At 54.1% G+C, this 27,913-nt stretch overlaps 1 protein-coding gene across 3 annotated transcripts; it reads left to right on the forward strand.

Annotated features, from left to right (window-relative positions):
• Positions 1 to 1,722: 1,722 nt before the first annotated feature.
• On the forward strand, positions 1,723 to 27,870 carry MASP1 (MBL associated serine protease 1). 3 transcript variants are annotated; one of them, XM_074592650.1, is made up of 11 exons: positions 1,723 to 2,375; positions 4,688 to 4,913; positions 13,221 to 13,398; positions 13,646 to 13,777; positions 14,225 to 14,421; positions 14,757 to 14,904; positions 15,405 to 15,523; positions 16,386 to 16,464; positions 20,994 to 21,131; positions 21,678 to 21,752; positions 25,293 to 27,870. In XM_074592650.1, the coding sequence occupies exons 1-11, from the start codon at positions 2,134 to 2,136 to the stop codon at positions 26,186 to 26,188; spliced, it is 2,430 nt and encodes an 809-aa protein (XP_074448751.1). In that variant the 5' UTR covers positions 1,723 to 2,133; the 3' UTR covers positions 26,189 to 27,870. The 3 variants fall into 3 exon arrangements, with proteins under 3 accessions (XP_074448751.1, XP_074448752.1, XP_074448753.1); XM_074592651.1 differs by having other exon boundaries at positions 27,322 to 27,870; XM_074592652.1 differs by lacking the exons at positions 20,994 to 21,131; positions 21,678 to 21,752; positions 25,293 to 27,870 and adding an exon at positions 18,122 to 18,671.
• The last annotated feature ends 43 nt before the right edge of the window (positions 27,871 to 27,913 follow it).

Raw genomic sequence — 27,913 nt, forward strand, 5'->3', positions numbered from 1 at the left:
TTCAGGAGCCGACACTGCCTCAGCTCAGATTTGTCCAGAAAATCCCTGATCCCTGAGCTGGCTGGCGTGAGGCTGCAGGGAGCTCTGATTCTGGACACCAAGGGGTTTGGGAGGCTGGTGGATGGGAGCAAGCACTGGGGCAAGGAAACCCCCCAGGATATGGCAGTCTGGCAGGGAAATCAGCTCAGAGGGCTGCTGATGGGCTCTACAATGACGTGCCTCTTGGGTATCTTCTCCTGGCCTCCAGAGCTGACAGGGTCAGCGTGGATGCTTTAAGCCCATGCTACACCCAGCAACATGGGCCAAAAACACAGGGAGCTTCTGTTGCCTCTTCACGTGTCCCAGGCCAGCCTCGCAGTGTAAACACAGGCTTTGACCCTCAGTGATCTGGCTTGAAGGAGGCATCAGCAGGCAAAGAAAATGTCACTTCAGAAATAAAATTACAAAAAAACTGTTCCAAAAAGCTATAGAAGTTTGTTGTGGTGGAAAAATGAGTGTATGAAGGACCCACCCTGCAGAACAGGCAGGGAAAAAATAGATCGCAATGTATTCGGGGCTCAGACAAGACCACACTTGCCTGCAAAAATAAAGCCTTGCATTTGACACATTGCTTACATATTAATTAGTTTGATCAGCTTGCCTGGGTGTGTTAACATGAGTGAGAGCTCGTGTCTGTACAGTGATGAGCTGTTAAAAACTTCCCAAATAGAACTACAAATAATGGCAGACAGATCTTTGCACAGAGCCTTTCTGCTATTTTTCTAGTGCTTTTCCACTCGTATTTTTCTGAGTGACTTGACTGAGTCTCCTAGGTACCATTTCTTCCCCAGCACAGAACCAGAGACCCAGAGGAGCAAGAGAAGCATCTTCTGCACGGGAAGCTGAGGAACTGACACCCCCCAGAGCACAAAGGCACGAAACGGAAAAAGAGGAAAGCCCTCTTTTCTTCACTTTATTCCCTTCACTCCCAGCTTCTCCGGGATGGCTGGAGGCGCAGCAGCCGCCGCAGAGGCTGGAGTTAACGTCGCCCCTTTAACGGCGGCGCCGCAGCCTGACATCAGCGAGCTGGGGAGTCCGGGGAGGGCCGGGAGCTGCTGCTCCAGGAGTGGTGCCAACACATCCCTGTTTCCCTGCCTCTTCCCGGCTCTTCTTTGTGTGTGCCTTTTAACATGCCGCGTATGTATCCGTGCCTGCCAGTGGACGTCTGGCGGGGTTTACATTAACCAGCTCAAGCTGAAGTTGGTAAACAGCTATTAAAGTTTTGCTCTTCATGTCTCCGAGGGTGTCATTTCTGGATGAGGGAGTCACTTGCATCCTTTGACTTCCTACAGGCTATTCCCTTGTTCACAGCCCAAATAGATCTTCTTCCCGCTTAGTTTGTAGACAAGAGGGTTTGGGGTTGGTTTGTGCCTGGCACAGGGAGGGGAAATGAATCTCCCGTGGCTTAGTGGGGAGTGTTCATGGGTTTACCTGTTTCCTCAACAGGAGGAAGTCAGGATCAAAACGTGCAACTTTAGTGTTTAAAGTCCTCCATCCTGAGCAGAGTCCGCATCTAAAGCTGCTCTTTTGCCCTTGGAAAAAATGCTGAACACAGCGTTTCCTCAGTTCTGCAGGAGGCTGCAGACTAGGTCTTGATTTTATTCGGCTTGTCACAACTCAAAAGTTTCTTGGAAACTAGATTCCCGTCCCAAACGCTGCGCAGGACTGAGCAGAGAAGCCGAAAGCAAGTCCCAAGCACCGGTCCCAGCTGCAGCACCACCACTAAAGCTATTTATCCCCGCACAGGTTTTTAGGGTTGGTTTTGGGTTTTTTTCACGCGTTCTTGACGTCTGTTTCTGCTGGAGCCTCCGACCCTATTGAGAGGCAAATTTTAGCCATCTGGCAAAGCAGGCTGTAAGGGGGAAAAAAAAAGAAAAAAAAAAAAAAGAGAGAAAACACAATGTGCATGGGCGCGCACACACACACACACACACAAAACTCTGGAGATTAGGGAAGACAAAAACTTCGCTGAATGCCGCGGCTTGTGCTGGAGCGCAGGGGCAGCTCGGCGCGGGAGAGGAGGGAGCGGCGGGCGGGCGGGCGGCGGGGGGGGACGTTTCCAATGCAGGCAGGTCTCCCTGCCTGCCTGCGGGGATGTGGGGAACGGTTGCAGGCAGGGGAAGGCGTGACCTGCATGGAAAATGCCAGACAACTCCAGACGCGCGCACACACACAGACACACACACGCACATAGGCGCACACACGCTCACAAATCTCCGGACCAGAGATAAGGCGGACAGCGGAGCGTTTGGAAGGAGGCAGAGGCGTCCCTCGCAAACCAGCCGGCAATCCTCCACACCAAACCCACTGGCAAACCCTCCCGGCAGCAAAATGAGGTGAGTACCTCCGCCACGGGCTGACGCCGGGGGTCCCGCACGCTGGGGTCTCGGGACACGGCGTGGCAGGGGGGCCATCCCGCTGGGGAAGGATTCCCTCTGATGACCGTGGCTTCGGTTTCCCCATCCGCGAGCGAACGAGGCGTTGCTCATGCCTTGCCTTCGTGCTGCAGCCCGGCTTGCGTGCCGGCATCCCGGCGGAGCACGAAGGGAGCCTCGGGTGATGGGCACGCAGCCCGGGCGTACCGCTCCACCGTGGTCCACGGGCGAAAGGTGCGAGCGAGGCTGGATGTGCTGCACGGGCTTCAGGTTTCTGTGCGCACCACGGTCGTTTATCACTTTTACATGAGGTTAAGACTTTCCTGGCAGAGGGAAGAAGTTTGGTGTTGTTTTGCCTCCCCTGTTTAAAGGGAGAGCAGAGAGTTGCGCCGGCAAACGGCCCGTTCAAGTCGAGGAGGTGATGCCCGTTTACACCAGCTGAGCTTCTAGTCCCCGTGCATGTACTCTGACCAGAGGAGAAACAGATTTTCCCTTCACACATTTTTGTGGTTTCAGACAAGCTGTCAGAAAAAGGCATGTTCAACCTCACTCTGAAAGAAAAATAGATGCAAGTTTCTCAGTACCCATTAACTTTGCTTTGTAATGAAGAGCTGGGAGAAGTGATGGCACTACACAAATGAGCCCCAGAAATCTACTGCCCTGGTTTTGAAAGAACACAGACAGGTTAAAAAAAAGTCCACTTATATAGCTTCAATTTCCTCACCAGCATACCTAAATCAAGCCCTGATTTTGAAACCGGGTGTACGTGTGAGTAGTTCCAGCGCCTGTAATACACACCTACAAGCCTTTGCCAGGCCTCAGTACCTATTTTAGAAAGCGGAAATTTTCATCTCTAATGGCTCTAATTTCCTGCCTGTTTCTTTTCCTTTGTGCGTTTCACGGGGTGTGAAGAGCCTTTGGTCTGCTCCTCTTTCTGGGCACAAGCTTTTGTGTTTGCACCTCCAGCACAGGCGGTGTTCTCCCCTGGCACAGAGAAATACTCAGTGCATGCTCACTTTCATGCTCAAATGGAGCTCGAGGCTGGTGTGAGGTCAGGTGGGCTGACACTGATTTACCTCTCCTTTCTGCCCTCCTCTGGGGCAAACAAGTTGGTAACAAATTGGGACAAACTCTTCAGGCTGAGGTTTTTTAAAAGCTAAGTTTGATGACGAAAGATCTCTAAGGATCTCAGCCTCTGTGCGCTTCTCCAGCTGGGGTGAGTGGTACCCTAAGAATTGAAGAGAAAAAGAAGAAAGAAAAGAAAAGAAAGGAAAGGAAAGGAAAGGAAAGGAAAGGAAAGGAAAGGAAAGGAAAGGAAAGGAAAGGAAAGGAAAGGAAAGGAAAGGAAAGGAAAGGAAAGGAAAGGAAAGGAAAGGAAAGGAAAGGAAAGGAAAGGAAAGGAAAGGAAAGGAAAGGAAAGGAAAGGAAAGGACAAGAAAAGAAAAGAGGAAAAGGAAAAAGAAAAAGAAAGGAAAAGAGAGAAGAGAAGAGAAGAGAAGAGAAGAGAAGAGAAGAGAAGAGAAGAGAAGAGAAGAGAAGAGAAGAGAAGAGAAGAGAAGAGAAGAGAGAAGAGAAGAGAAGAGAAGAGAAGAGAAGAGAAGAGAAGAGAAGAGAAGAGAAGAGAAGAGAAGAGAAGAGAAGAGAAGAGAAGAGAGGAGACTAACATGCTGGGTTACACTGCTGGGGCCCTGGACCATCCTTGCCCAGTTGCAAGGAGATGTGCTGTTTATTGAGAGTCAACGATCCCAGCTTGGCAGGATGAGGCTAAGCAATAATAATAATAATGATAATGATACTTAGCAGTTATTGCCATGATGCTTTCATTAAACCGATTTAGAAAGCGTCATTATTTTATTAAGCCTCCTTATGTTTATTCTTCCATTAAAGGAAGATCTGCCCATCAGAGCCCCATTAGTTAAAGGACGCATTGCCAGCAGCTGCTGCTTAGAGAAGTGTGAGAAAGACCGAGCTCCTGATGCTGCCCGGAGCTGGCTGGGAGCTGTGGAGGTGCCTTTGTATCATGCGTGGTGCCTGTGCCACCCACCTTTCAAAGGGGCTTTCTCCTCCTGAGAGCCACGTGCAGCTCCCACCCTCACCTCCACCTCCCTGTGGCTTGGCGGGGAGTTTGCTTATGGTGACATGGCTCTGCATCTCCTCTCCCAGCCGTTTCAAGTGTGTGACCTTACACGACCCACCAGGGGAAAGAGACTGAGCCCTCAACAGGTTTTGCCATTGCCAGAGTTTCATTTCATCTCCACACGTGTGTTTTCCAGGTACCCCCTGACCTGGTCCTTCTGTGCCTTGCTGCTCTGCACAGTGGATGCCATCGAGCTGACGGACATGTTTGGAGAGATTCAGTCTCCCAACTTCCCTGATTCCTATCCCAGTGACTCAGAAGTCACGTGGAACATCTCTGTGCCTGACGGATTTAAAATCAAGCTGTACTTCATGCATTTTGACTTGGAGTCATCCTACCTCTGTGAATACGACTATGTGAAGGTGAGCTGTCATATGATGGGGCAGATGGTGGGGTAGACAGCAGACCTGTCTGGCCAGCTGAGAGAGGGTAGTGCTGGAAAAGCTGGGAACAAGGTGGTTTTCCCCACTTATTCGGCACAGGAGTTGTCAGTCCAGCGGACAATGGGGAGAGCACAGGTGAACTGACAACATCCGTTGGACTAACGGTGAGTGGACACCACATTCAGAGCTTACCCACGGAGGACCAGATTTCTGAAAGTATTTGGGCACCTTATTCTCATTGGACCCAATGGGATTTACACACCTACGGGCTGATGAAGCCCCGGTGGCTAAACCCCGAGCCTGTGCCACTCTGTTGTGCAAGGAGGACCCCTGAGCTGGGCACGCTTTGCCAGGCCATGGCTGTGGGTGCACCTTGCAGCCAGCCTGGATGCCTGGCCGCAGCTTGCAGGCTCTTAGGACACCCTGTCCAGCCCCCAGGGAAGCAAAAGGGAAAGGTTCGACGTGAGCTTGAGGCTGCAAGTTGGGGTCTGTGAGCTTGGTGTCCCACAAGTTGGGGTCTGTGAGCTTGGGGTCCCACAAGTTGGGGTCTGTGAGCTTGGGGTCCCACAAACCACAGGGCACAGACCCAAAGGCAAATAGCTGCAGCCCAACCAAGCTATGGAGGTTCTCAGGGAGATATCATGGCCAAACCCACACCAGATTTCAGTTTGCTTCATTGCTGGGCAGGAACCCATCAGAAACCATGGTGGGCCACACACTGCTGTGCCACAGAGCATCCTTGCCTCTTGCACCACAGGTGTCTCCAAGCAGAGCTCTCCTCCGCATCCAGGACAAGCTGCCTTCTCCACATCTTTGAACTTGGTCAGGTTTGGTGCTTTCTAGCAGACCAGCAGGTGCTTTCTAGGTTTGCCTGGCTGAACATGCCTTCCCCCATCGCCTGGCACAAGCCTCGCCTTGCCCCTTCGCACAGAGGCAGGTGGAAGTTGCACCCAGGTCTGGAACGGCAAAACTCAGCCCTGGTGCTAGTTGCCAGCTAGTTGAAATTATTATTTTATTCTTGCCCTAAGAAAACAAAGCAAACGTTTGTGTTTTTTTTTTTCCTCTAGGAACTGTTGTTCGCTGCTTTAATTTCCCCTTCGTGCTGGCACTCATTCTGCTACTAACAGCTCTCATTGAGGCTTGATTAGTTCTTTCTGCTTCTCCTGGATTTTCTCCAAGCACGAGGGCCAGGGACATATATAGAGATATATTGCTTTAAAAACCCAATAAGCTCAAGGAGCGGATTTCTTGGAAACTTTCCCCATTCCAAGCTTTACCCCTCCTCCCACCCTTCACCCCCTGCTCATTTTTCCTTTTTCATAAGGCTCCCTGTTACTTGGCCATGGTGCCAACTTGGCACCATAGCTCTCCCTGCCGCTGGATTTCCATAAGAAGGCGGCACTTTTCACAGGGATTTAAATCTCAGCTGTATAAATTTGCCTGGGGCTGTAACTCAGCTTGCGGAGCCTCCACGATGGAATTACATTTGAGAAGTGCCGAAAATGGATGGATTACGGGAGATCCGTAGGCTACTCTGCTAGGGTAGGGGTGCGATCTTCATGCTGCTAAACCACCAGCTTTAGAAAACATTAAGGAGAGCAGCAAATGACTCCGTGGCTATTTTTCTCCTTGGGTCTGTGAGTCCAGCCTCTGTCTGCATCAGTGCAAGATGTAAAAAAAGCATCATCCCATTCTTTGACAGTGGCCAACAGTGCATGGCTATAGAATATCATTATAGACCCAACGCATATAGGTGCTTCTCTGTCACACTCTGCCAGTCCCAGTGAAGAGGCTCAGAAGGCCACAGGTGGTATCTCTGTGTTTGATGGTGCTCAGTGGGTTCCCCCTCCATGAACTTTGTGTTCTGAACTCACGGGTGACTTTAATCTCTGCAGCGTCCTGTGGCAGAGAGTTGCACAGGTTAAATACATGATTATACGCCTCTGTGTGTGTGTGAAGAAACATGTTCTTGCTTGTTATGGAGTCTGACCAGACTCTCCATCAGGGTCTTCATCATCTTGACTGCCATAAGAAAGAGGTCAAAATGGGGGCTGAAGAACCCCGATGCAAGGTGGGGACCCAGCTCAGGAGAGGCAGAAAGCCACCATGCCCTGGCCATTGCTTTCCTCACCTCCTTGGCTGCCTACGCTCCCGAGACCTTGAGCAGTGTAGAAAGTCATCCTGAAGTGGCAAGTTCAGGGTGAGCTGAGCTGCAAAACCCAGGCGGATCTCTGACTTTGGGGTGGTCTTCAGAAGGGAACAGTTTCCAGAGCTCTGAAACAATGGCTAATTAAAACAATAGCTGTTTATTTATATATATATACACATATATATGCGCGCGTGTGTGTGTATATATATAAAAAGAACATGGCTCCCAAAGAAATGCTCACACGCCAGGAGGCTTCTTTGTGCAAACGGGGATAGCAGAGAAGGGGAGTGGTACTTCAGTAAGGAAGTGAGCCAGGAGGAACGGGAGGAACGGCCACCCCCAAAATACCCACCCAAAGAAGCTCCGTGCTGCCTCGGGAAGCCGAGCTCTGGACCCCGGCACATTGGAGACAGCGTCTCCCCAGGTTTTGGATGGCCGCCCTCAGCCACATCCAGGGGACGGGGAAGGAGCAGCCATCCACGCTGGGCTTTCAGCTCCCGCCCTCCACCATGCTCCTCGGCAGGCTCTGCCTGGCCCATCACTGGTCCCAGGGAGCTGATCTGGGGGTTCCTCATTGGTGTCGGAGGTCTCAGTGTGGTTTGCCCAGCTCCTTTCTGGGGTCACCCAGCACTGAGCACTTTTTCACACAAGTCTCTGGCACTGGCCTGGGGCACCCCAAAAGCCACCGCCATGACAGGGAAATCAGGTTAAGTGACTTGACCAGTGTCACTGAAGAGTGCTGTGGCAGAGGTGGGGAGATGGGAGATGAAATCCCAGTGGAGGGCCAGAGATGGGAGATGAAATCCTGACTTCTGAGGGGCCTTCAAGAGTAAATCCCCAAGCTTATTAGGGAAATCTGAGCCTGGGGTCCTGTCCATGAGGTTTTGCACGTCACTCAGTCAAGCCCTGGAATGAAATCGGTCCCTGAGGGCTTGGCAGCCAGCTTGGGACCAGCTTCTTGATTGAAGTGAAGATGGGGCCTGTGGTGAGAGGATTTCCGCCTGGCCAGCCCGTGGCAAGTCCTTGTGTGGAGCCTCGTAGGGTTACATCTGTTCACCCCAATCCCTACCACTGCGTCCCAACTGAGGGTGGCACACGCTTGAGACCTGGCAGGTTTCAGCACATGCCACATCTGCTGAAAGGGCTTTCCGTTTGCTCCTTCAAGCCCAGGGACTGTCTGTGATGGGTTCTTCCAATAGTGCATGGGGACAGGGAAGCAGAGGCGTCCATGAGACTTTGTGGGCCCAATGGGTGCCGTCTCCCCTGACACAACCCAAGACTCCCTTGGATGCATCTCTTCATGTTGTATTCAGACTCCTGCCCATGTGTGGCACTTGGGACACTTTTCTGCAGCTGCTGTTCACACCCGTGTTCCCAGGGAGGATCCATGCCACCAGGTGCTCACCCAGGCAAGGTTCCTACTAACCCCTTGCGTGGGTGCCCAGGAGCTGGGCAAGCATCCCAAGCAAAACCAGTGGCTCCAAATAAATCTGCTCGAGGGTGGCCAGGGGCCCAACTGAGCGCAGGAGACAGCTTTTGCTGGCCCCGGTGAGGAACCGGTGAAGGGAAAACAGGGGTATGGGCCAAGCTATGGAGGCAGGGCTGTAGGCAGAGTGTCAGCCCTGGAAAGCGGCCCTTGGGGAGGGGGATTATGAAAAATCTGTGATTCGATGGAGCCGCATTCTCCTGAGGTTTGGTGTGGCATTTAGGGCTTGTAGCAAATTGGCTTTGCAGGCGAAGTCCGGGCTCGCAGTGTGCCATGCCCTGCCGCGGGCAGTTCGCATGGGCCAGGGCTGTGTGCTGCGCCGGGCAGAGCGCTCGGTGGCACCGTGCCCAGGGACACCCTCAGTGCTTGGCACCGCGCTGGCAGGGGCCATGCAGGGCCAGGGAGAGAGCTCGATGCTGCGTTCAGGACAGTGCCTGCCCAGCCTGGGGTTGTGAGAAGGGTGCGCAGGACCCATTTGCACCTCCCTCTGCTCAAAGAAGGGGGGAAAAGCACAAATTGCGGCTTGGCGTGAACGGAGGGGTCAGGAGAAGAGCATCCTCTTTCAGTGCTGTTGACCGGCCTCAGCCAGGTGGTAATCCATGCCCAGGGGGTGTGGGCTCCCAAGAGGAGCACTTCAAATCCCAGGATGCAGCTGGGAGGAGGGGAGGGCCCAGGGCTTTGCTGCACCCCTTTCCCATGCCGCTGGCTCTGCGCAGAGGAGTCTGGTGGCACCAGCCACCCCCTGCACCACCGGGGACCAAGTCACCCCCCAGGCAGGGGAAGGAGGAGGATCAGGCATGAGAGCGAGCCAGCAGCTCCATCAGCACCCCTGCATCCCATCTGGGCTCTCCTTGCACCCCCACCCCCCCCAGGAAATAGACCTGGCCCAGAAACAGGACATGAGGGCACAGCAACCTGCAGGGGGGGGACAGCCTGCAGATGCCAAGCCAAGTCCACAGCCGGGGAAACCAGCCACTCTCCCCTTTCCCCCACGGCACGGCTGCCATGGATGTTCCCGTGAAAATTCAAGTGCACATTTGCCCAGGAAAAGTCCCTTCACATATATCGGGGAGAGGACGCATGCATGTTGGGGAGAGGATCTCCAGGAGACCTAGATGGAGGCTCCTGCTGGGGCTGTCCCATCCCTGCCTTATTTCCAACAGTCAGCAGCAGCAGCGGCAGCAGTCGTTTTGAAAAAAAAAAAACCTTCATCTGGGTGTTGCCTTCTTGCGTGCACTCTAACTGCAAGGCAGCTCGGCAGGGGCTGTTCCGTGCCCTTCGCTGCCTCTGAGTGTCTCCTCCCCATGTCATGTTCCCAGTGTCTTCAGCCCAGCACTGCGATTCCTCTGCCTAATGAGCCATTTATATATATTACAAGCGGTATGTTTGGCCTTCATCAGTCCAATTAGTGCATTCCTGGAGGGCTGGAAGGGGGGGGGGGGATGGCGGCTGCGTTTCCGTATTGCCGGCTGCCTGCTCCTCTCCAGCGGCAGACACTGAACGGCCGGGCCAAATTCCCCTTGGTCTTTGTGGTGTTTCGTTAACCCACCCGCTGCAGGAGGCATCTCCGGAGCATAGCTACTCCAGCATCCCCAGCATTCCGTGCCATGTGGCAGCATTTGCTGCCCAGACAGGGCACCCCAGCTCCTACCTCTTGCTCCGAAGGGGGAAATTAGTTTGGGACAGAGGAGGGCCACACAGCTTGGGTCACCACTTTTCTTAGGCACAGCCCGAGCCAAAAATGCAACAGCCAGGGAGGGACCCCCATCTGCTTCCACCCAGAGGGGCAGAAATCTTAACGAGGGAATGAGGAGGCAAAGCAGAAACAGGGAAGACAGCAGGAGGCAGCGGCAAGGGCAAATTTAAGGCACGAGAGTGTCGCTATATTTTATTTTTCAAAGGAGGATTCTTTCAGCGTATTTTTATAGGGAATTTCTCTGCGGCAATTGATATTTCCCTCAGGGACACATCTTCTCTAGTGAAAACGTCGACATCGTGACCCGAGAGGGAGAAACTCCAAACAAACAACCAGGATTTAATTACCAGCCTGCTCGCTGGATGTAAATGATCTATGAAAAAGTATACAGTCCTCAGCAGAAGCAGCAAATATTAACCAGGGATGATGACCTCTCTGTTTAGTTTACTGCTGGAGGGCTGTCTCTGCTCCCTGTGTCTTGGGGCATGGGACCCGTCACAGATAAGGGGCTGTGGATACCTTTGGTGAGGAGAGCGAGGGTCTCTCAGGCCTCATCCTGCCACTCCAGGGCTGTATCCAGGGATGCTGGGGGTGGCGTTGGGGCTGGCCCCATACTGGGAGCATCCTCGGGACAAGACACAGGGCACCAGGGAGGTTTTCTCACGCATCGGTGATGCTGTGCTGCAGGTCCCACACCGGCTGGGGCTGGAAGAGAGGGATGGGAGCTTGCACGGTGGCTTGTGTATCCCTGCAGAGGCGACAGCCACCAGCCCCACACAAAGGAGCTGGCTGGAAATTGCTCCTTACCACAGCTTTCCTTAAGAAAAAGCCGTTTTTGCAGAAAAGGCTGTGTGCCGCGTGCTCACGCAGCCAAGACTGCATGTCAGGGCTGAAATGCCATTTTCCTTCAATTTTGGTGATGATGCTCCCATTTTTCAGTCTGAAACACTATTTCATTTCAAAACAATCTTTCTTTCAGATTTAAAAGGGATTCTAAAGTACCACAGTATATTTCAAAGGAATTGAAACCAGATGGATCCCAAATTACTTGTTTTCCTTTTTTTTTTTTTTTCAGAACACTGTTTCACGAAAAGAAAAAAAATTCAATTGGGTTTCTGTCCCAATGTGGGGTGCGTGTTTTTTCTCCAAATTCTCAAAATTTATCATCGGAAAGTCTCTCTCTTTTCTGGCCAGCTCCAGCTCGTATGAGAGGATGGAAAATATCTGGAGGCAATGTCAAGGCATGCTGAGTTGCCATTTCCACGTTGGCTTTCCCTGGTGTGAGCGAGTTTCCGCCTGCTTGTTCAGCCCTGGGAAATTTCCCTTTCAGCCCCAGACTCTCCCCAGTCGGCGCATACCGAGGGTCTCCAGGAGACGGGCATGCAGCCGGAGGAGGGTCTCGCCTCGCAAGCCGGAGGTGGCATTGTGACACCTCTGGGACCCCGTAGGTCCCCGAGCAGGCGGCTGCTTTCCCCTGGGATGGGCTGGGGAGCTGCACGCTTCATCACAGCCTCAATAGCGTTGGCTTGGCATGAGCAGGAGTGGCGGGAGCTGGCTTGGTGATGTTCATGCATTCCTCAAGCCGAGGGGTTATTCATATTCAAATCTCCTGGGGGAAAGCAAGGCAGGGTGCTGGGAACGAGCTGGGAGAGGTTGGGGTCCAGGCAGGGGCTGGGGGTGGGATTTGCAGGAGAAGGCGATGGGGTCGATGCTGAAATAGTCCTGGGGAAAATGTGGAGGGAAAAGGAAGGGAGGGGGTTTCTAGGGAAAAGCAGCGGGTTTTTCATAGGCATTACAGTGCTTGAAGGCACAGGCATGGCTGTGCTTTAAAGGGATGCACACAGAGGCTAGTGAGCATGCTGACATGGCAACAGGGCACATTGGCCCCTTGGTCCCCTCCTGTAGCTCTGGAGCCCAAACAGTGCCTGGTGGTGCAGGTTTGGAACCAGACAGGGACCCTGGGTGGCAGGGACAGGACTGAGATTGTCCAAGACAGCCCAGGGGACAGAAACGCCATCCAAATTACAGCTGCTGCTTTGAGCTGATGGAAAACCGATGGGCAGGGGCTCCTCTGGGGTCACAGTGCCCTCCCAGCAGCACGGCCCTCACACAGATGCTGCTGCCCGGATCAGCATTTGGGCTGAGGGAGGAGGTGAGGGGAAGCATCTCAGGTACCAACAGCTCAGAGTAGGTGCAACATGGCCTGCGGCTGATTTTCACACCCTCTCATCCGCCTGTCACCTGCCCACGTCCTCACCCCGCCTCCCAAACAGGCTCCCTCCCTGCATCCTCCCCTCACACCCCCCAGCTCCTCCCTACATCCAGGATGCTGCCTACTCTCAGCATCTCCTTCAGAGGGTGACCACAGGCAGGGGCAGGCAGACCTGAGTCCCTGTGTTCATTCTGTAGAAAACATTTAGTTGCTTTACTGCATTAATGGCATCTCAGAGAGCCGGAGCAGTGGGAGTCAGACCTGACATGCTCTGAGCATCCCCGGCATCACACTTTGGCTTCAGAAGGTGAGGTGAATGCAGCAGGAATGGCTGGAAATTGATCTTTAGGGCCAAGGCAGCACAGGGCTGAGCAGGACGGGGTACCCAGGGGTGCAGAGCTGCATCCTTGGGCTGTCGCCATCAAAGGCTGCCAGACAGGCAGCCTGCCCCATGGAGACACTGCTGAGCTCTGGCAGGGGACAGGCTGGGCTGGGCAGAGACCTGAGTTGTCAGAACGTGCAGAACATGACTCCAAGCCCAGCCTGACCTCCCCCAGAAAAGCACCGTGGGCTCCCCAAGCTTGCAGACACTCACAGCCCCATACAGAGAAAATTCAGAGGTGACCAGCACTGGGGAGCACCCCAGGGACATGTTAAACTCCTGCACTATCCTAGTGCTCAGCAGAGCCCAGGGGGCAAGTCCCGAGCCCTGCTGAGTGCTCACCCATTCTTTCTGCTCACAGATTGAAGCTGAGGACCAGGAGCTGGCAACCTTCTGCGGCAGAGAGACGACGGACACAGAGCAGGCCCCCGGCCAGCAAGTGATCCTGTCCCCGGGGCCCTACATGGGGCTCACATTCAGGTCCGACTTCTCCAACGAGGAACGCTTCACCGGCTTCGACGCCCATTACACGGCTGTGGGTAAGCAGTGGTTAAACTTGCAGGACTGGCTTGCTAGGGCAGCAGAAGAAATTGGCTAGGATCACATCCCAGGCCAGCCTTGGGGACCCTAGCAAGAGATGTCCTTATGTGACATATGGCCCATATGGTACTTGATGGGTGCTTGTGTGACCTACCATATGAGACAACTAATTTCTTGGTGCTGTAGTAAGTGTCACCATGAGGAGTGACGCAGGGTGACCTCCCTTCCTTGCTATCTCCATCCTAGATGTGGACGAGTGCCTGGAGAAAAGTGACGAGGAGCTGGCGTGTGACCACTACTGCCACAACTACATCGGCGGGTACTACTGCTCCTGCAGGTTCGGCTACATCCTCCACTCCGACAACAGGACCTGCAAAGGTACTGCCCAGGCACAGCTCGGACATGGGAACAGTCACACAGAGGAGTCCCTGGGCAGGCAACCAGACACAGGCAAAACTGCCCTCTCTTGCTGCCAGGAGAGACGAGATGCCTCTTCTCCTACAAACCAATAGCTTGGGTCTGGAGGGTGCCCAAGGCCCACAGTTGTCTTTTGTGGGAAGGAGATGTCGTTTCTCCCATGGGTTATGCTCCTCAGATAAGCCCCATAGACCTCCTCAAGTGAGAGAAATTAAAAGGTTTAGTCTCTGCTCTGAGTCTGCATCATGTAGATTACCTGGGATTAGCTCTCAGCCCAGGACCCTCTATGCCACAGGCGCATTTGTAGCTTGGCTGTGTGAGGTTCTCCTTGCATGGACCCATATTCAGGGGTGGCCAGGGCTGGGATGTGGCTGGCAAGCCCCTGAGAGAGCCATGGCTGTGTTTCAGTGGAGTGCAGCGACAACCTCTACACCCAGAGGAGCGGGGTGATCACCAGCGCTGACTTCCCCAGCCCCTACCCCAAGAGCTCGGATTGCCTGTACCGCATCGAGCTGGAGGAGGGTTTCTTCATCACCCTGAGTTTTGAGGACAGCTTTGACGTGGAAGACCACCCTGAAGTGACCTGTCCTTATGACTACATCAAGGTGAGCGGAGATCTGCCCAATCCTCCTGTCCCACTCTACTGTTGTTTCCCCGGTGCCCTGGAGATTGTCCCATTCTAAATGGGGGTGATGAAGCCAGCAGGAGCCCTGTGCTCAGTTGAACCCATGTCTCTTACTATGTCTGATTTTGACCTTCTCAGCCAATGGTGACCCTCCTTCAGTTCACATCCCCCTAAACACATGATGCTTAAGCCCCACTGACCCCACTTCATGAGCCTCAGGGTGAAGTGATCCTCAGGGATCAAAGTTCCCACTCAAGCCACCCACTCTTCTTCCCCTGGGTAGATCAAGCTACCCACTTTTCTTTCCCTTGGCAGATCAAAGCTGGCCAAAGAGAGTTTGGCCCTTTCTGTGGAGAAAAGTCCCCAGGACGCATTGAAACCCAAACCAACAGCGTGCAGATCCTCTTCCACAGTGACAACTCAGGAGAGAACAGGGGCTGGAAGCTGTCGTACACAGCAATTGGTAACTCCTGCTGCTTTCCTTTGTTTGCTGGGCTTGGGCAATGGGAGGGGCTTTATAAACCCTGCAGGTGGAGACCATGAGTTTGGTGGTCCATGATTCTGTCTCCAGAAAGTGTCTGTCCCAGAAATCACAAGAGAGGAATAAAATAAGATGGAGCCCTTCCATCAAAGGGTGTTTTTTTTCCCTCTGCCAGATGGGCCCTGAAACAAGACCACACTGCAAAGCAGTGCAGTTTTGGGCAGGATAATTGCAAAAGCTAATGTTATTAACTCCCGGCCTTGTAATGCCCAAAGCCAGGAGCAGCCCAGGACTGGGGGAAAGACCCGGATCTTCCACTCCTTCTAGGAGAAGAGCCTGGCTGAGCCATGTTAGTGTAGGTTAATAGCAAGAGCAGGGCAGGGATCCCTGCTACAGGGACTGGGTGGCAGAGCTGGGATTCTTCATTTCCTCCCATTTATTCAGCTGAGTTTTGGTTTTCTTCATTTGCTCTTTATTCAAAGGGAACCCATGCCCACTGGTGCAACCACCAATCAATGGGAAAATTGAGCCTTCTCAAGCCAAGTACACCTTCAAAGACCAGGTTGTCATCAGCTGCAACACCGGATACAAAGTACTAAAGGTACAGGGTGACGGTATGGAGCTGGGCACCTGGGTAGGAAAGGGAGGATCCTTCCTCCCAAAGCCATTGCCTCTGTTTGAGAGAGTGAACTCATCCCACGCACCATCCTTACCCCCTTCCTAGGGGCAAGGACAAAGTCTCCTCTGAGAGCCACCAACTTTCCTTCCCAAAGTCGCAGAGGAATAGAGGAGATGGCAGCTTCCCGAGCCACCCTCTCATCATCCCTCCAGAGCCGGCCAGCTCGCAGGATGCCAGACTTGGCACCTCTGCGCAGGAAAAAGTCAGCAAAAGCCCTGGGGATCTGCCAGGACTCTGCCTGCTCCCTACCTCGGTGGGCACTTGCTCAGCCTCCCGGGCAGCCCTGCAGAGGCCAGCCTCTACAGACCAGGAGGTCCTCCGGGACTTTGGGACAGCTTCGGCAAATCAAGAGGGCTGAGATGTTGGCAGGCCCTCTTCAGGAAACAGCTGAGAACCACGGGGAGTGTGGGTGACTCATGGGGTGGCTGTCTTCACTCCAAACCAGTAGCCCGGTCTGACTTCCGACATGGAGCTGGGTATTTCTCTGATCTCCTCCCAGACTCATCCTTCATGCAGAGCTGCCTCCTTGACCAACCCAGCACCTAGAACAGGAATAGATGTCTCCAGTTCTTTTACATTCAGCATACCACTGAGTTGCTGGCAACAAGAAAACTCTTCAAGTTTTTCATTATGATTTTATTGCATTTTTTAGCTAGAAAAGTCCTCTTCCGGGGGGATCTGGTTATATCTTCACTAAATCACTGAGAAATTGAGTTTTTATGGGGAGACGAATTTCCTTGCTTTGTACATTGATGGTGCTTTTTTGCTGGCATCTTCTGCACAGGATAACCTGGAAAGCGACTCCTTCCAGATCGAGTGTCTAAAGGACGGGACCTGGAGTAACAAGATCCCCATCTGCAAAAGTAAGGACACCCTTCCCCACCCTGCCAACGTCCTTTTCCTGCTGAAATCATTTCATGCTAAAGGGAGCTGCTCCTGCCAGAGCGGAGTTCCTTACTCAGAGACACAAACCCAGCCAGAGAGGCTACGTAACTCTGCAAAGCTCTTTTGGCTCGTTCTTGGATAACATAATGGGGCTCGCTCCAAATGCCACAAGCAGGAGGTTGGTGCTTTTATTTAGATTACTCATATAACTTGATTTGTGAGCCGCTTTGCTGTCTCCCTGTCAAAGAAAGAGCAACCCTGACTCTTGAGAGCTGGCTGCGTTGGATAAATCTGGGACAGTTTGGGATAATCTGGTTCCTGGTCCAAATCTCCTTGCCGATGGGAAGACTGCTAAGGCCCAGGGCATTACAGAGGTCCCAGGTACTAGCCTAAACTGGGTACTGCTCATTTAAGTGAAAGGGGAGACAAAAGTTGCCCAAATACTTACAAACTTCAAAACTGGAGAAAAAGGAAGAAGGAAGGAGATGCCATTTGAAAGGACAGGTGACAATTTGCATCATCTCTTCTTTCATCTAACCCAGCTCCTCTCTCAGCTCAGGCTTGGAAGATGTACCTGACAACATCTTTTCCCTTTCCCCCAAACACCCTCAGCCTCAGGGAGGCTCTCGCTGCTGCTCAGTCTGCTGTAAGGCTGTCCCAGAGAGGAGAAAAGCAGCAAACGTGCTCAGAGAAGGTCCCAAGACCTTCCAGGACAGGCAGGATGAGATGCTCTCAAGGGATGTTGGGATGCAGGCTCTCCCCCTCTGGGCAGATCCTTTTTCTTTTAATGAAACAACTGTGGATCTTACCTTAGGGGAGTATTTCTGGAGTTTTAATTCATGTTTTCTCACTCAAATTGGAAAACAGGAGGCTCTCAGAGCTGCTAAATAGATTCATATCTGAAAGGGCTCCCCAGACAGTGTGGGGTTAGTGGTGTCTCTGCCTTAACAAGGATCTCCCCTCCACTCCTACCATTCTCACTACCACAGTCTCCCACAGATTTTATCCAGCTTGAGCAGAGATCAGATAAAAATTGTCCTTGCCTAATAAAAAAAGAACAAAAATATAGGTAAATATTTTTAACCCCCAAAAGTATTATTTTTTGGAGGAAATTGAAATTATTACCTGCATTGTTCCAGCCAGGCTGGAACTGGTCCCTTCTTGTGTGATATGACTCACCACACTAAATTTCTAAGACTTTTTTTTGGAAAGCCAAGAAGCCCCTAAATGGGCAATTCAGGCCTCCGAACTGCAAATGCCTCCCACCTCCCCGGGATGTCTGGGAGAGGCAGGGCATAAGCAAAAATGGTTTTAAAAAGCAGAGCAGAAAATAGAAAACTTCTCAGCCAAGGTGGATAAAATCCAGCTCCGTGGCCTGGCGAGGCTAAACACAACCCCGTGACGGCTTCTCCCAGCCACTGTCCCCAGGTCGCCCCAGCCGAGCAGAGCGAGATGGGTCCCTGGCATGACCGTGGCTCTGCCAGCATCCGTAGCACCCTGGCACGGCCAGCTGGGCGCTCATTAACGATTTCTGGTGTTTTGGGGGCTGGGTTTCCTGCATGCCTCTCTCTGCTCATCTACTAATTGGGCTTTCTCTCTCTCTGCTCTCCTCCTTCCCCTCTGCTTTCGGTGCAGTTGCAGATAGAGCCGACAACCAGACAGAGGGAAGAGCCGGCTCGGAGCAAGTGGCCGCCTGAGGCTGGCGCCGGCCACGCCGCCCCGATGGGCAGTCTGTCTTGATGCCCCTCTCTGATCTGTCCGGTACCCAGGGCAGGTCCCCTTCACCCCTGGCCAAATCCATCTCCGTGGCTTGTCTAACTGGCATGGCACTCTTAACCTCCCGCGCCTGGTGCTTTCTTAACTCCGTCTCGAGAAGGGGGAAGCAAATTTGGAGTCAAGCCCCCCTTTCCGGCTGCCATGCTGCCCCATGGGAAGAGTGCCTGCCCGGCCCCGGCACCGCTGCCCAGGGACCACGTGCTGCCGCCAGCTCCCGGCGCATCCTCCACATCCCTCCCTCTTCACTCGGATGCCTCGGCCCAGCTTGGCTCCCCCTCCAAGGCGGCGGTTGCGCAAGGAGCACGGCATGGCCGCCCGGTTGTCTGTTTGTTTGTTTGGATTCAGCCTCCCACTGCCCTTCCTCCCTGGCCCAGCGTCGCAAATAAGAAACACTCCTTCCTCTCCTCTCTCCAAGAGTCCTGGTGCCTTTCAGACCCTCCGGGCAAGATGGCCTGGAGGATGGGTTGGCATCATCAGCCCTTTCCTGCAGGCACCGAGCCCTGGCACCAGCACAGGGGGATGGATGCTCCTCCTCCTCCCCTTTGCTACCCACTGCTGTCCCAGCAGAGGTGAGAACGGGCTGAAGCCAGCTGGAGGAGGTCAGAGCCCGGTGTCTGTCCCCATTCATGTCCCCAGGAGCCCAAAGCATGCATCCTGGACTCCCCGAGGCATTGGAGGCTTCACTGGGAGGATGCTGGGGTGTGGATCAGAGGCTGGGAGAGGAGGAGGTGCGTGTTGGGGAGCTAAGTGCACCTCTGGTCCTACAAAGATGGAGATGCTAAATGGCCCCTTTCTCAAGACAAAAGTCTGGAAAGGGCCATGGCACAAACTCCCTCCCCTTGCCCTTTCAGCAGGACCCAGGACACTGATGGGGCAACACCTCTGTGCAAGAGCCCATTCTCCAGGCATCAGGCCTGCCCCTGGCTGTGGGGACACAAAGGGAAGGGACAGGCTGTGCACACCGGTGGATTCTGCCTTGCACCCATAAACAACCCCAGAGCAGATGTTCAAGCCAGGCTGTTCCCCCAACATCCATTCCCTCATTCCTGCAAGCCCCAGCATCCCCCAGGGTCTTTTAAAGGTCCCATGATTGCTGGCACCATGGCACAGGAGCGCTGTGTGCCTGTGGAAAGAGAGCAGGAAAGCTCAGGCCAGCCGGGGACCCCCAGGGCGGGTGAGAGGGGTCTGTGTCCCCTCCTCTGCCCCTCTGTAAGGCACATGTACCCAGAGCCTCCACCCAAGCTGACTGCACCCACACACCCATCCCATCACCTGCTGTCCCTACAGGGGGGTGGAGGGGACCTTGGTGAATAGTGAGCTGCAGCATTTTGCCATAAACCAGGCTTTTTTCACCCAAACAGGTAGTTAACCCTCAGTACACATCCCTGGTGCCAGCTACTGCTTCTAGTGAATTGTCTCTTTGTTAGCATGGATCACTGCGTGAGGAGTTAGGGCTCCTGTCCTCATCTCCTTCACATCTTGGAGCACATGGAGACCCACAGAGCTCATGTCATCCCTGAGCCACAGGACCTGCTTTCTGCAAAGTCACCCATCCCCTACTCAACGCCACATCTTAAATGTGGCAGAAACCAGCTCTGCAGCCATCGGGATCAGACCATTGTTCCTGCCCTGCCCTAGGGCAGATCCCCCAGGCAGGTGCAGGGGGAGCTGCACAGCATCACCCAAGTGTGCTGTGAACTGCCCGCGTGGTGGGGAGCCCTAGCTCCTGTGGAGTGGCTCCTAGCTTTGGTGAATGAGCCACCTTGCAGCCTGGGGTCCTTCCTAGGGTGGGTGGCACAAGCCCAATCCAGGGGACAAACTGGTGAGGAAAGGCTGAGCAGGGCACTGTGAGGGATGTGGGGGAGAAAAGGGACCACGGACAGGCCATGGGAAAGGGCAATGGCATCCTGGAATACCTTCTCTTTCCACCAGACCCTGAGCCCACACCAGGGATGGGTGAAGCAGAGCCAAACCTGCCCTTGTCCTGGGGGATGGAGCAGGTGGGATCTCACCCACATCTGCTGGCCTTTCCCCTGCCTGCAGACCAGCCAAGCTACGCTCTCAATGTCCCTCATCTCCTGCCATCGCAGGAACGGCCAGGACCTAGGGTTGCTCAGCCTGAGCTGTAAGTGCTTATCAGTGCTGTTTGGTGAGCAAGACCCAGAAAAGGAGATACGAGGCCATGCCCCCAGCAAAGCCTTGTGCACAGAGGAGCTCCCCTGATGCATGGTGTAGGTTAGTGAATCACTGCCTGCTTTTTCCTGCCCATTGGTAAGGGATGCCAAACCATACTTCGGGAGCATCTCACAACGGCTCTCACCTGCCAGTGCAGGTTTCTTTCCTTCTTAAAGGTATAGCAGAGAGATCTCGCCCTAATGAAGTGCTCAGAAAGGGCTCCCAGCATGGGGATCTCCACTAGTGTGAGTGGTGTTGGCCATACAACCTGCGGGCGAGCCATGCCAGTGGTGCTCAGCGGTGCCAGACACATGCCCTGTCTTTGCAAGGTGGACATGGTGGAGTTTCATGGGGACAGCCTCCTGCTGCCACCTGAGGCCACGTCAGGCTGTGCCCCCTGTAGTGCCCTAGAGAAAGGGGATGCAGGACTACACAGGCCCTTGCTGTGCCCCATAGGACCATCATCACATGCCAAAGCCCAGCATTGCCTGCCTGCTGGCTGGCTGGGCACCCCAAGAAACAAGAGCTGAACCCTCACTTCTGTGTTGGCTTTCAGTTGCTGACTGCAAAGCGCCGCCGGAGCTGGAGCATGGCTTTGTCACCTTCTCCTCCAGGAACAATCTCACCACCTACCGAGCAGCCATCCAGTACCACTGCCAGCACCCCTACTACCACATGGCCCCCAACAGCACGGGTGAGCGGTGGGGCCGGGCCGCGTCCCCACGGCACGGTGCGGGTGGGTGTGTGGCCGTGCGTGCGTGCGTGCGTGCGTTCAGAAGCGGGGGGAGCTTGGGATGCTCTGCAAGCAGCAGGCGGTGGATGTAGCCTACACACGTGGTACCCTGCACCTGCACTCAGCAAGCAATGCCAAAGGATTTCCTCACATTCCTGCCTCCCTGCTCATATTCCCACACACACGCGCTGGCCCCGTGCATCTGGTCCCAGCAGCCGGCATGCATTAGCAGACCGGGCACTGGCAGCATTTGTGGGGCGGTAGCTCCCAGCCGAGGCTGAGGTCACAACACAGCCCTCCAGAAGGCAACGAAACTGAGGACGGTGGCATGTCCCCCGCTGGGGACAGGGCCCCCCAGGGAATGGAGCACAGAGAGCGAAAAAAGGGAGATCACCTCCTGCTCTGGAAAAGGGTTCAAAAGGTCATGACAGCTGGGCAACATCACGCTGCAAGAGACACCCCCTCATGCCATGGCTGCAGCCCAGCTAATGCTCTGCTCTCTTCCAGCTACCTACACGTGCGACGCATCGGGGGTATGGAGGAGCGAGGAGCTGGGGACCAAGCTGCCGTCCTGCCGACCAGGTACTAGTGCTGGGGTGGCCGGTCCTGCAGTGAGGGGTGCAGAGCAGGGATGTGCGGGATGGGGCGTCCCTCCATGCCAGACCTGACCTGCTGCTTCCCTGGGCAGGGACCCTGCTCCCTGGTGGCAATGCCATACGTCTTGGCTATACGTATCCAGCTGCTGCAACGTGTGGCCAGGAGGGTGATGGGGACAGAGGCCTCCTGCTATCCCAGCTGGCCCAAATGATCAGGGTGCAGTGGTGGCACTGGGCATGTCCCCCTAGCAGCATAGGGCAGCTGTGGAGTCACAGCCATCAGGGCTCCCCGAGCTCCCAGCTCCAGCTGACAAGGAAACCAGCAGCACCAGCAACCCAGGGCAGAGCCCACCAGCCACATTCAGCCCCCAGCATCACCGGACATGGCTCCAGCCAAGGACAGAGCATTACCTGCTCAGCGCCACTGGCTGTCAGATCCCATTAGCAGTCTGTCCACGTGCAGGAGCAATTAGCACCTCTCTGAGCCTTGCAGAAAAATCCAGCCACTTCTCAAGGAAGGAGAAGTCCCAAGACTTTTAGCAGTGGCAGAAATGTTTGCAGCCAGCAAGTTTTCAGGCCAGGCGCCCACTCAGGATTAAACAAAAGTCCCTGAGATGTTGGCTGGCCATAGCTGAGCATGGAGCCAGATCTGGCTGCCAGGCAGGGGGGGCTGGACACAGCCCCGGGTGCAGGTTGTGGTCGGATGTGCAGGGACGGCTCTCGGAGCGGTGCAGCGATCCAGCCACCGGGCAGCAGCCGCAGTTCCAGCCACCCCAGGGTCCAGGAGCTGGCTCAGCCCCATGGCAGGTCTTACAGGGCGTCTGTTCTCTGGCCACGCTGAGCGACTGCAGAACCAGAGGAAGGACCCCCTGAGATTCCCTGCAGCCCACAGAGCTCCGAGGCCAGGGCTGTGGCTGTCGTTGTTGCGGTGGCTGCTCCCTGCATTTCTCCTTGATGTTTCAGCCTGAACTAATTTGAGCTGGGAGCATATGGGGACATCTTTTGGGGCCATAGCTTGCTTCATGGGCCATTTCCAGACCTCTTGATTAGTGACAGAAGTCAGAGAGACTTCAGGAAGATGGAAAATCCCAGAGAGAGGGTGACGCTCTCCTGAGATCGGGATCTGCAGGCAGCAGCTGGCCAGCTGCTCTTCAGATCTTCCCCCCGTGTCTCACGCCACCTCCCCATCAATAGAAACTCCTCTTCCAGGCCGCTCCGCGCCTTCCTCTGCCATTAGTGGGAGCATTTGCAGCCTGGTCAGCGTTTTTGATATGTAATTTAATAGAATAAATATTTGGCTGCATGCGCTTCCTCCAAAACCATCTCCCTGGGACGGCCGTCAGCTTCGGTGCAGCAGACCAGCTGGGCTGGGCTGGGCTGGGACGCAGGAATTATTTGCCTGAGCACGGTTTCTATTCCTTTCAGCGTTGGGAAAGGCAGGGGAGCGAAGCAGGCGCAGAGACGCTCACCACGCTCCCTCTCTGCCAGAGTCGCAGATTTCTTAGTGGCAAATCCACGTCAGCAGCTCCTGGTGCTCCTGCCCTGGTTGCGAGGCTGACTCTCAGCCCTGATCCTATCACCCTGGGGGTCAGATCCTCTTTCTGTGAGGCTCTGAATCTTCCCCTCCCAGCACAGGGAGCACTGGGGCAGAGTCCTGGCGTTTTCCGTGGAGGATGTGTGCTCCCCTTGCAGACTCAGAGGGATGAGACTGCCACCTGCGCTGATGTGATTTGGGACTCTTCCAGCTGCGGAAGGGAAAGCGCAAATCGACTCCCATAACCTCCTAGTGACATTGGCACCCTCGAGCATTGACCACCCTGGGAGTCTTCCTCCACAGCTCTGCCACAGGCATGAACCAGCCACCCTTGTCCCAAGGCTCAAGTTCCCCAGTGTCCCTCTCCACCCCGTCCAACCCTCTCAGAGCCACTTTCAGCATGCTGAGTGCCTCCTCTTCCTCATGCCATGTCACAGCACCTGGATAAATCTCCTGGAGGTAAACCAGGCGCACATCAGGGCTTTCGGACATTAATTCTGGGTCTGTTGAGGAGCTGAGCAGAGGGATGCTGGTTTGGCTGATGGAATTGTGGTGAGGACTTGAAATGCGGGATTAAAGCCCACGGTGCTAGGCAACATCCCACAGCCGAGCCTTCTCCAGTCACAGCTCTGCCGGGAGGACGAATGCCATGGCCATGAGACCACAGACCTCGTGACGGGTCTCAGAGCAAGGGGTGAGGCTGGGCTGATGTCAGGGTCCAGTCCTCCCACTAGCGTTCCCCTGGGTTTCTCGGCACATTGAGCAGGAGCCGGGCAAGTGGCTGGATGATCTGGGAAGAGCTGAGCAAGCTCACGGGGAACGGTGAGGCAGAAGGATTACTCATTTGGCCTTTCTGCTTCTGAAATGTTGTGGATCCAGCCAAGTCACTCCAGAAACTGAGCTGAAAAGTGAGGAATTGCAAAGTGCAGGCTGTCCCTCAAGCCATCTCCTTGTCCCACCTACCATCCTTTAAGTCACAGCCCTGTTTTACTGCGATCCAGAGTTGGCAGAAATCATAGCATCTGCCAGGTCTTCGACACAGCAGAAGGATCCCTCCACTTCCCCTTCCCCAAGGAATCTGGTAGTGCCATGGTTCTCATCTGGAATATAAATCACACGGGTGTAAACCGAGACAAAGATCTAATCCTACTTAGAGTGGTTGAAGTCCCACCTTGGCTCACATGTTTTGCTGGATCCATGCCTGACTTCAGTGTCAGGAGATCTGGTGCAGCTTTAGGATAGCCCAGATGAAAGCCTCCACAGCCCCACAGTGGGCTATACACAATTCTGACTGTCCATATACATGCCCAGTGGGCAAGAGCCACTTGTTACACCAGATGAGCCTGCTGCTTGCAGAGTAAATCCTGCGGCCCTTCTGGAGTGGAGGTCCAGCACATACCACCCCGTGGCACAGCCCACCATTTTCATCAAGGGCTCTCCAGCTCCCTTCATGACAGGGCCACATGTGCTGCAGTCCTACCTTGACACGTACCAAGACCTTGACCTTTCCCAAGTTCAGTGGAGACTCTTTGGGCCTGAGACACATCTGGGCTGGTAAACAAAAGTGTGCCTTGAAAATTCATGGTCTCATGGCCAAGAGCATTCACATAATCTTTTCACAGCCTACAGCAAAGGTGGAGAAGAAGAGGGCAGCTGGGAGGCTACTTTTTTTGAGCAAACTCATGGGACTGACTGGGCCCTGACTGCTCACAGCCAAAACCAGGATGGACTCCCACAGAGCCAGGACAGCAGGAGCAGGGAGCTCCCAGCTCTGAAGCACGCCCTGCCAGGAGAAGGTGAAAATGTCGGGGAGGACAAGCTTTATCTGCAGAGAAAATGAGAAGAGTTGCCCTCTATTGAAAAAAAAAAAGACTCAAGTGAGCTTTTGGTTTGAAGATAACCAGCCATGCGGCATAATCTACATGGTTGTCCCTTTTCATTTGTTCCCTAGGTAAGTGCTGGGAGTAACTGTCCTGTCCTTTTTGTCCCCAGTGTGCGGCCGTCCGGCTCGTCCTCTGCCTGGGATCATCAAGCGCATCATTGGCGGACGAAATGCAGAGCCTGGCTTCTTCCCCTGGCAGGCCCTGATTGTGGTGGAGGACATGTCCCGGGTGCCCAACGACAAATGGTTTGGCAGCGGGGCTCTGCTCTCAGACTCCTGGGTGCTGACGGCCGCCCACGTGCTCCGCTCCCAACGGCGAGACAAGACTGTCATCCCTGTTTCCAAGGAGCACGTCACCGTCTACCTGGCCCTTCATGACGTGAGGAACAAGATGGAGGCCGTCAACCGGACGGTAGAGAGGATCATCCTCCATGAGGAGTTTGACATCCAGAACTACAACCATGACATCGCTCTGGTGAAGCTGAAGGAGAAGGTGACCATGGGGAACTACGTCATGCCTGTCTGCCTGCCCCAGTTTGAGCACGAGCTGGAGGGGCCTCACCCTAACACGCTGGGACTGGTTGCTGGCTGGGGTATCTCTAACCCCAACATCACAGTGGATGAGATCATCAGCTCGGGCATGAGGACACTGTCCGACATCCTGCAGTATGTCAAACTGCCGGTGGTGCTGCACGCGGAGTGCAAGACCAGCTACGAGTCGCGGTCAGGAAACTACAGCGTGACTGAGAACATGTTCTGTGCCGGCTACTATGAAGGTGGGAAGGACACGTGCTTGGGAGACAGCGGAGGAGCCTTTGTCATCCAGGACCCAGGAACCCGGAGATGGGTGGCCCAAGGGCTGGTCTCATGGGGTGGCCCAGAGGAGTGTGGCAGCAAGCAGGTGTATGGTGTGTACACCAAAGTCTCCAACTATGTGGACTGGGTGGAGAAGAAAACAGGCTCCTCAGAGAGATGGACATTTCTGGACCCGGAGCTGGAGAGATGAGTGACTAAGCAGCCTGCTGCTGCAGCTCCCTTTCTTGTTGTTGTTTTTTAATATGCTCCAGACTCTGGTCTTTCGCAAGCAGTAGCCACAATGCTCAGCACACGCCAGGCCTTTGCCAGCCCTCCACGTCATTTGTTTCGCTTGGTCCCATGTCCCTTCGCTTGCACTCTTAGGAAATGCTTGCTAGGGAGCTGGGGGAAGGGACCGAAGGGCGAGATCTCAGCCAGCGTCCTCAGCTTGCGCTGCCTGTCTCCAAACCTCACCCATGCTCCTGGGGAGCCCTGTTCCAAGCCAGGACAAAGGCACGGCGACAGAGGCAGCATTTCCCTGCCACCAAAGCTTTGGGCCATGCGCAGAGAATTGCGCCCATCCCTGTGGCTCTGCAGCCAGATCTTCCCTTCAGATCACACAACTGCAGGAGCTACAGAGGCTACGGACAGCACGGGAAACCCAGCTGGGCCGGCCTGGACCTCACAGGTCCCCCATCGTTTCTGTTCAAGGAGCAGTGAGAAAGGCCTGGGGGTTTGCTACAATTTCTATTTGTAAAAAAATGTCCCTGCCTGATGGCATCTCAGGTGATGTTCACCTGTCCCTGGGAATGTGAGGGTACATCCACATTAGCCCTGAACTTCAGTGATGGCTGACAAGCTAATGGCTGACAAGACAACACCAACCTAAATGGGCTACCTTTACCCCACCATGTGGGATGGGTGCCCCACAGAGGACACAAGGACAGGGAGCAGGGTTTGAACTCAGTGTCACTCTCACTTCCAGCCACCAAAACTTCTCCATCCCTCCTTGACCTCAAGCCCTCTCCAGTCCTCTCCCCAGGCTAGATCTCCGAATGGTGTCCAGCCACAGCAGACCTCCCAAGGAAAGTTTTCCAACACACGAGATAGCATCACATCTGCTGTACCTAAGCAACACTTATTTTCAGCAGAATCATTTAAGATAAAATGCCTTTCTTTGGGGTTTCACCTCTTCTTTAGGGGCCTCAGTAGTCCTGCATGGCAGTGCATTCATTCTTGCAGAAACCTAGTCCCTTTTAACTGCTTTAAGGCCATTGATTTGGCTGACTCACAGGTTATTGATGGTGTCCAGTGTTTGCTCATGACTCTTCTGGCCTATTGCAGGTGTCCAAGTCATTCTAGACTGACCCCAACTCACCCAGCACACCAGAAGGATTCATATCTCCCCAGCCTTCCTCCCCATGAGACAAATAAGCCCCAGCAAGGAACAAGGTCAGGTGAGCTTACCTTCCTTCAGTGGGGACATCATCTCCTTCCTGCCAGTAAAGCCCTCCTATAGATCTAAGCAACATGCAAAAACTGCCTGCTGTCCTTTCTGCGTGCCTGTGGCCTCCTTCGGGCCTCTCCTCCTCCTCCTCCTTTGGCTTGCCATGCAAGATAGGATTCAACAGTGAACGCGTCACTCTGCCATTTTGCTATCGTCCAAAAAGCCATTTGTAGGGCACGTAGAGGAACAGAAGGCCTAAGGAAGGTCAAACCTGCAGACATGCTAAGAACTGTACTCTTGGCTATATCATGTAACTGCAAGGTATTTTTTTTATATATATATATATATTTCTTTTTTGATACTACATTCTGTAAAATATCCAATGTCATGTAAGGATGGTTCAGTGGAATCTTCCTCCTGAGAACAAAATAAAACTTTATACATACTGGGTTTGTGCCCTGAGGCTTTTATTCCGAGCGAGACGTGGTC

This window comes from Larus michahellis, chromosome 6, assembly GCF_964199755.1.
Source record: "Larus michahellis chromosome 6, bLarMic1.1, whole genome shotgun sequence".
Classification (NCBI taxonomy): Eukaryota; Metazoa; Chordata; class Aves; order Charadriiformes; family Laridae; genus Larus; species Larus michahellis.

Bases quoted from the DNA above. Each gene is read 5' to 3' on its own strand.
- MASP1 (XM_074592650.1), top strand. From the start codon at position 2,134: ATGTGGGGAACGGTTGCAGGCAGGGGAAGGCGTGACCTGCATGGAAAA. The intron at 14,905-15,404 runs GTAACTCCTGCT...CTTTATTCAAAG, and splicing joins GCTGTCGTACACAGCAATTG to GGAACCCATGCCCACTGGTG. The intron at 21,132-21,677 runs GTGAGCGGTGGG...GCTCTCTTCCAG, and splicing joins CATGGCCCCCAACAGCACGG to CTACCTACACGTGCGACGCA.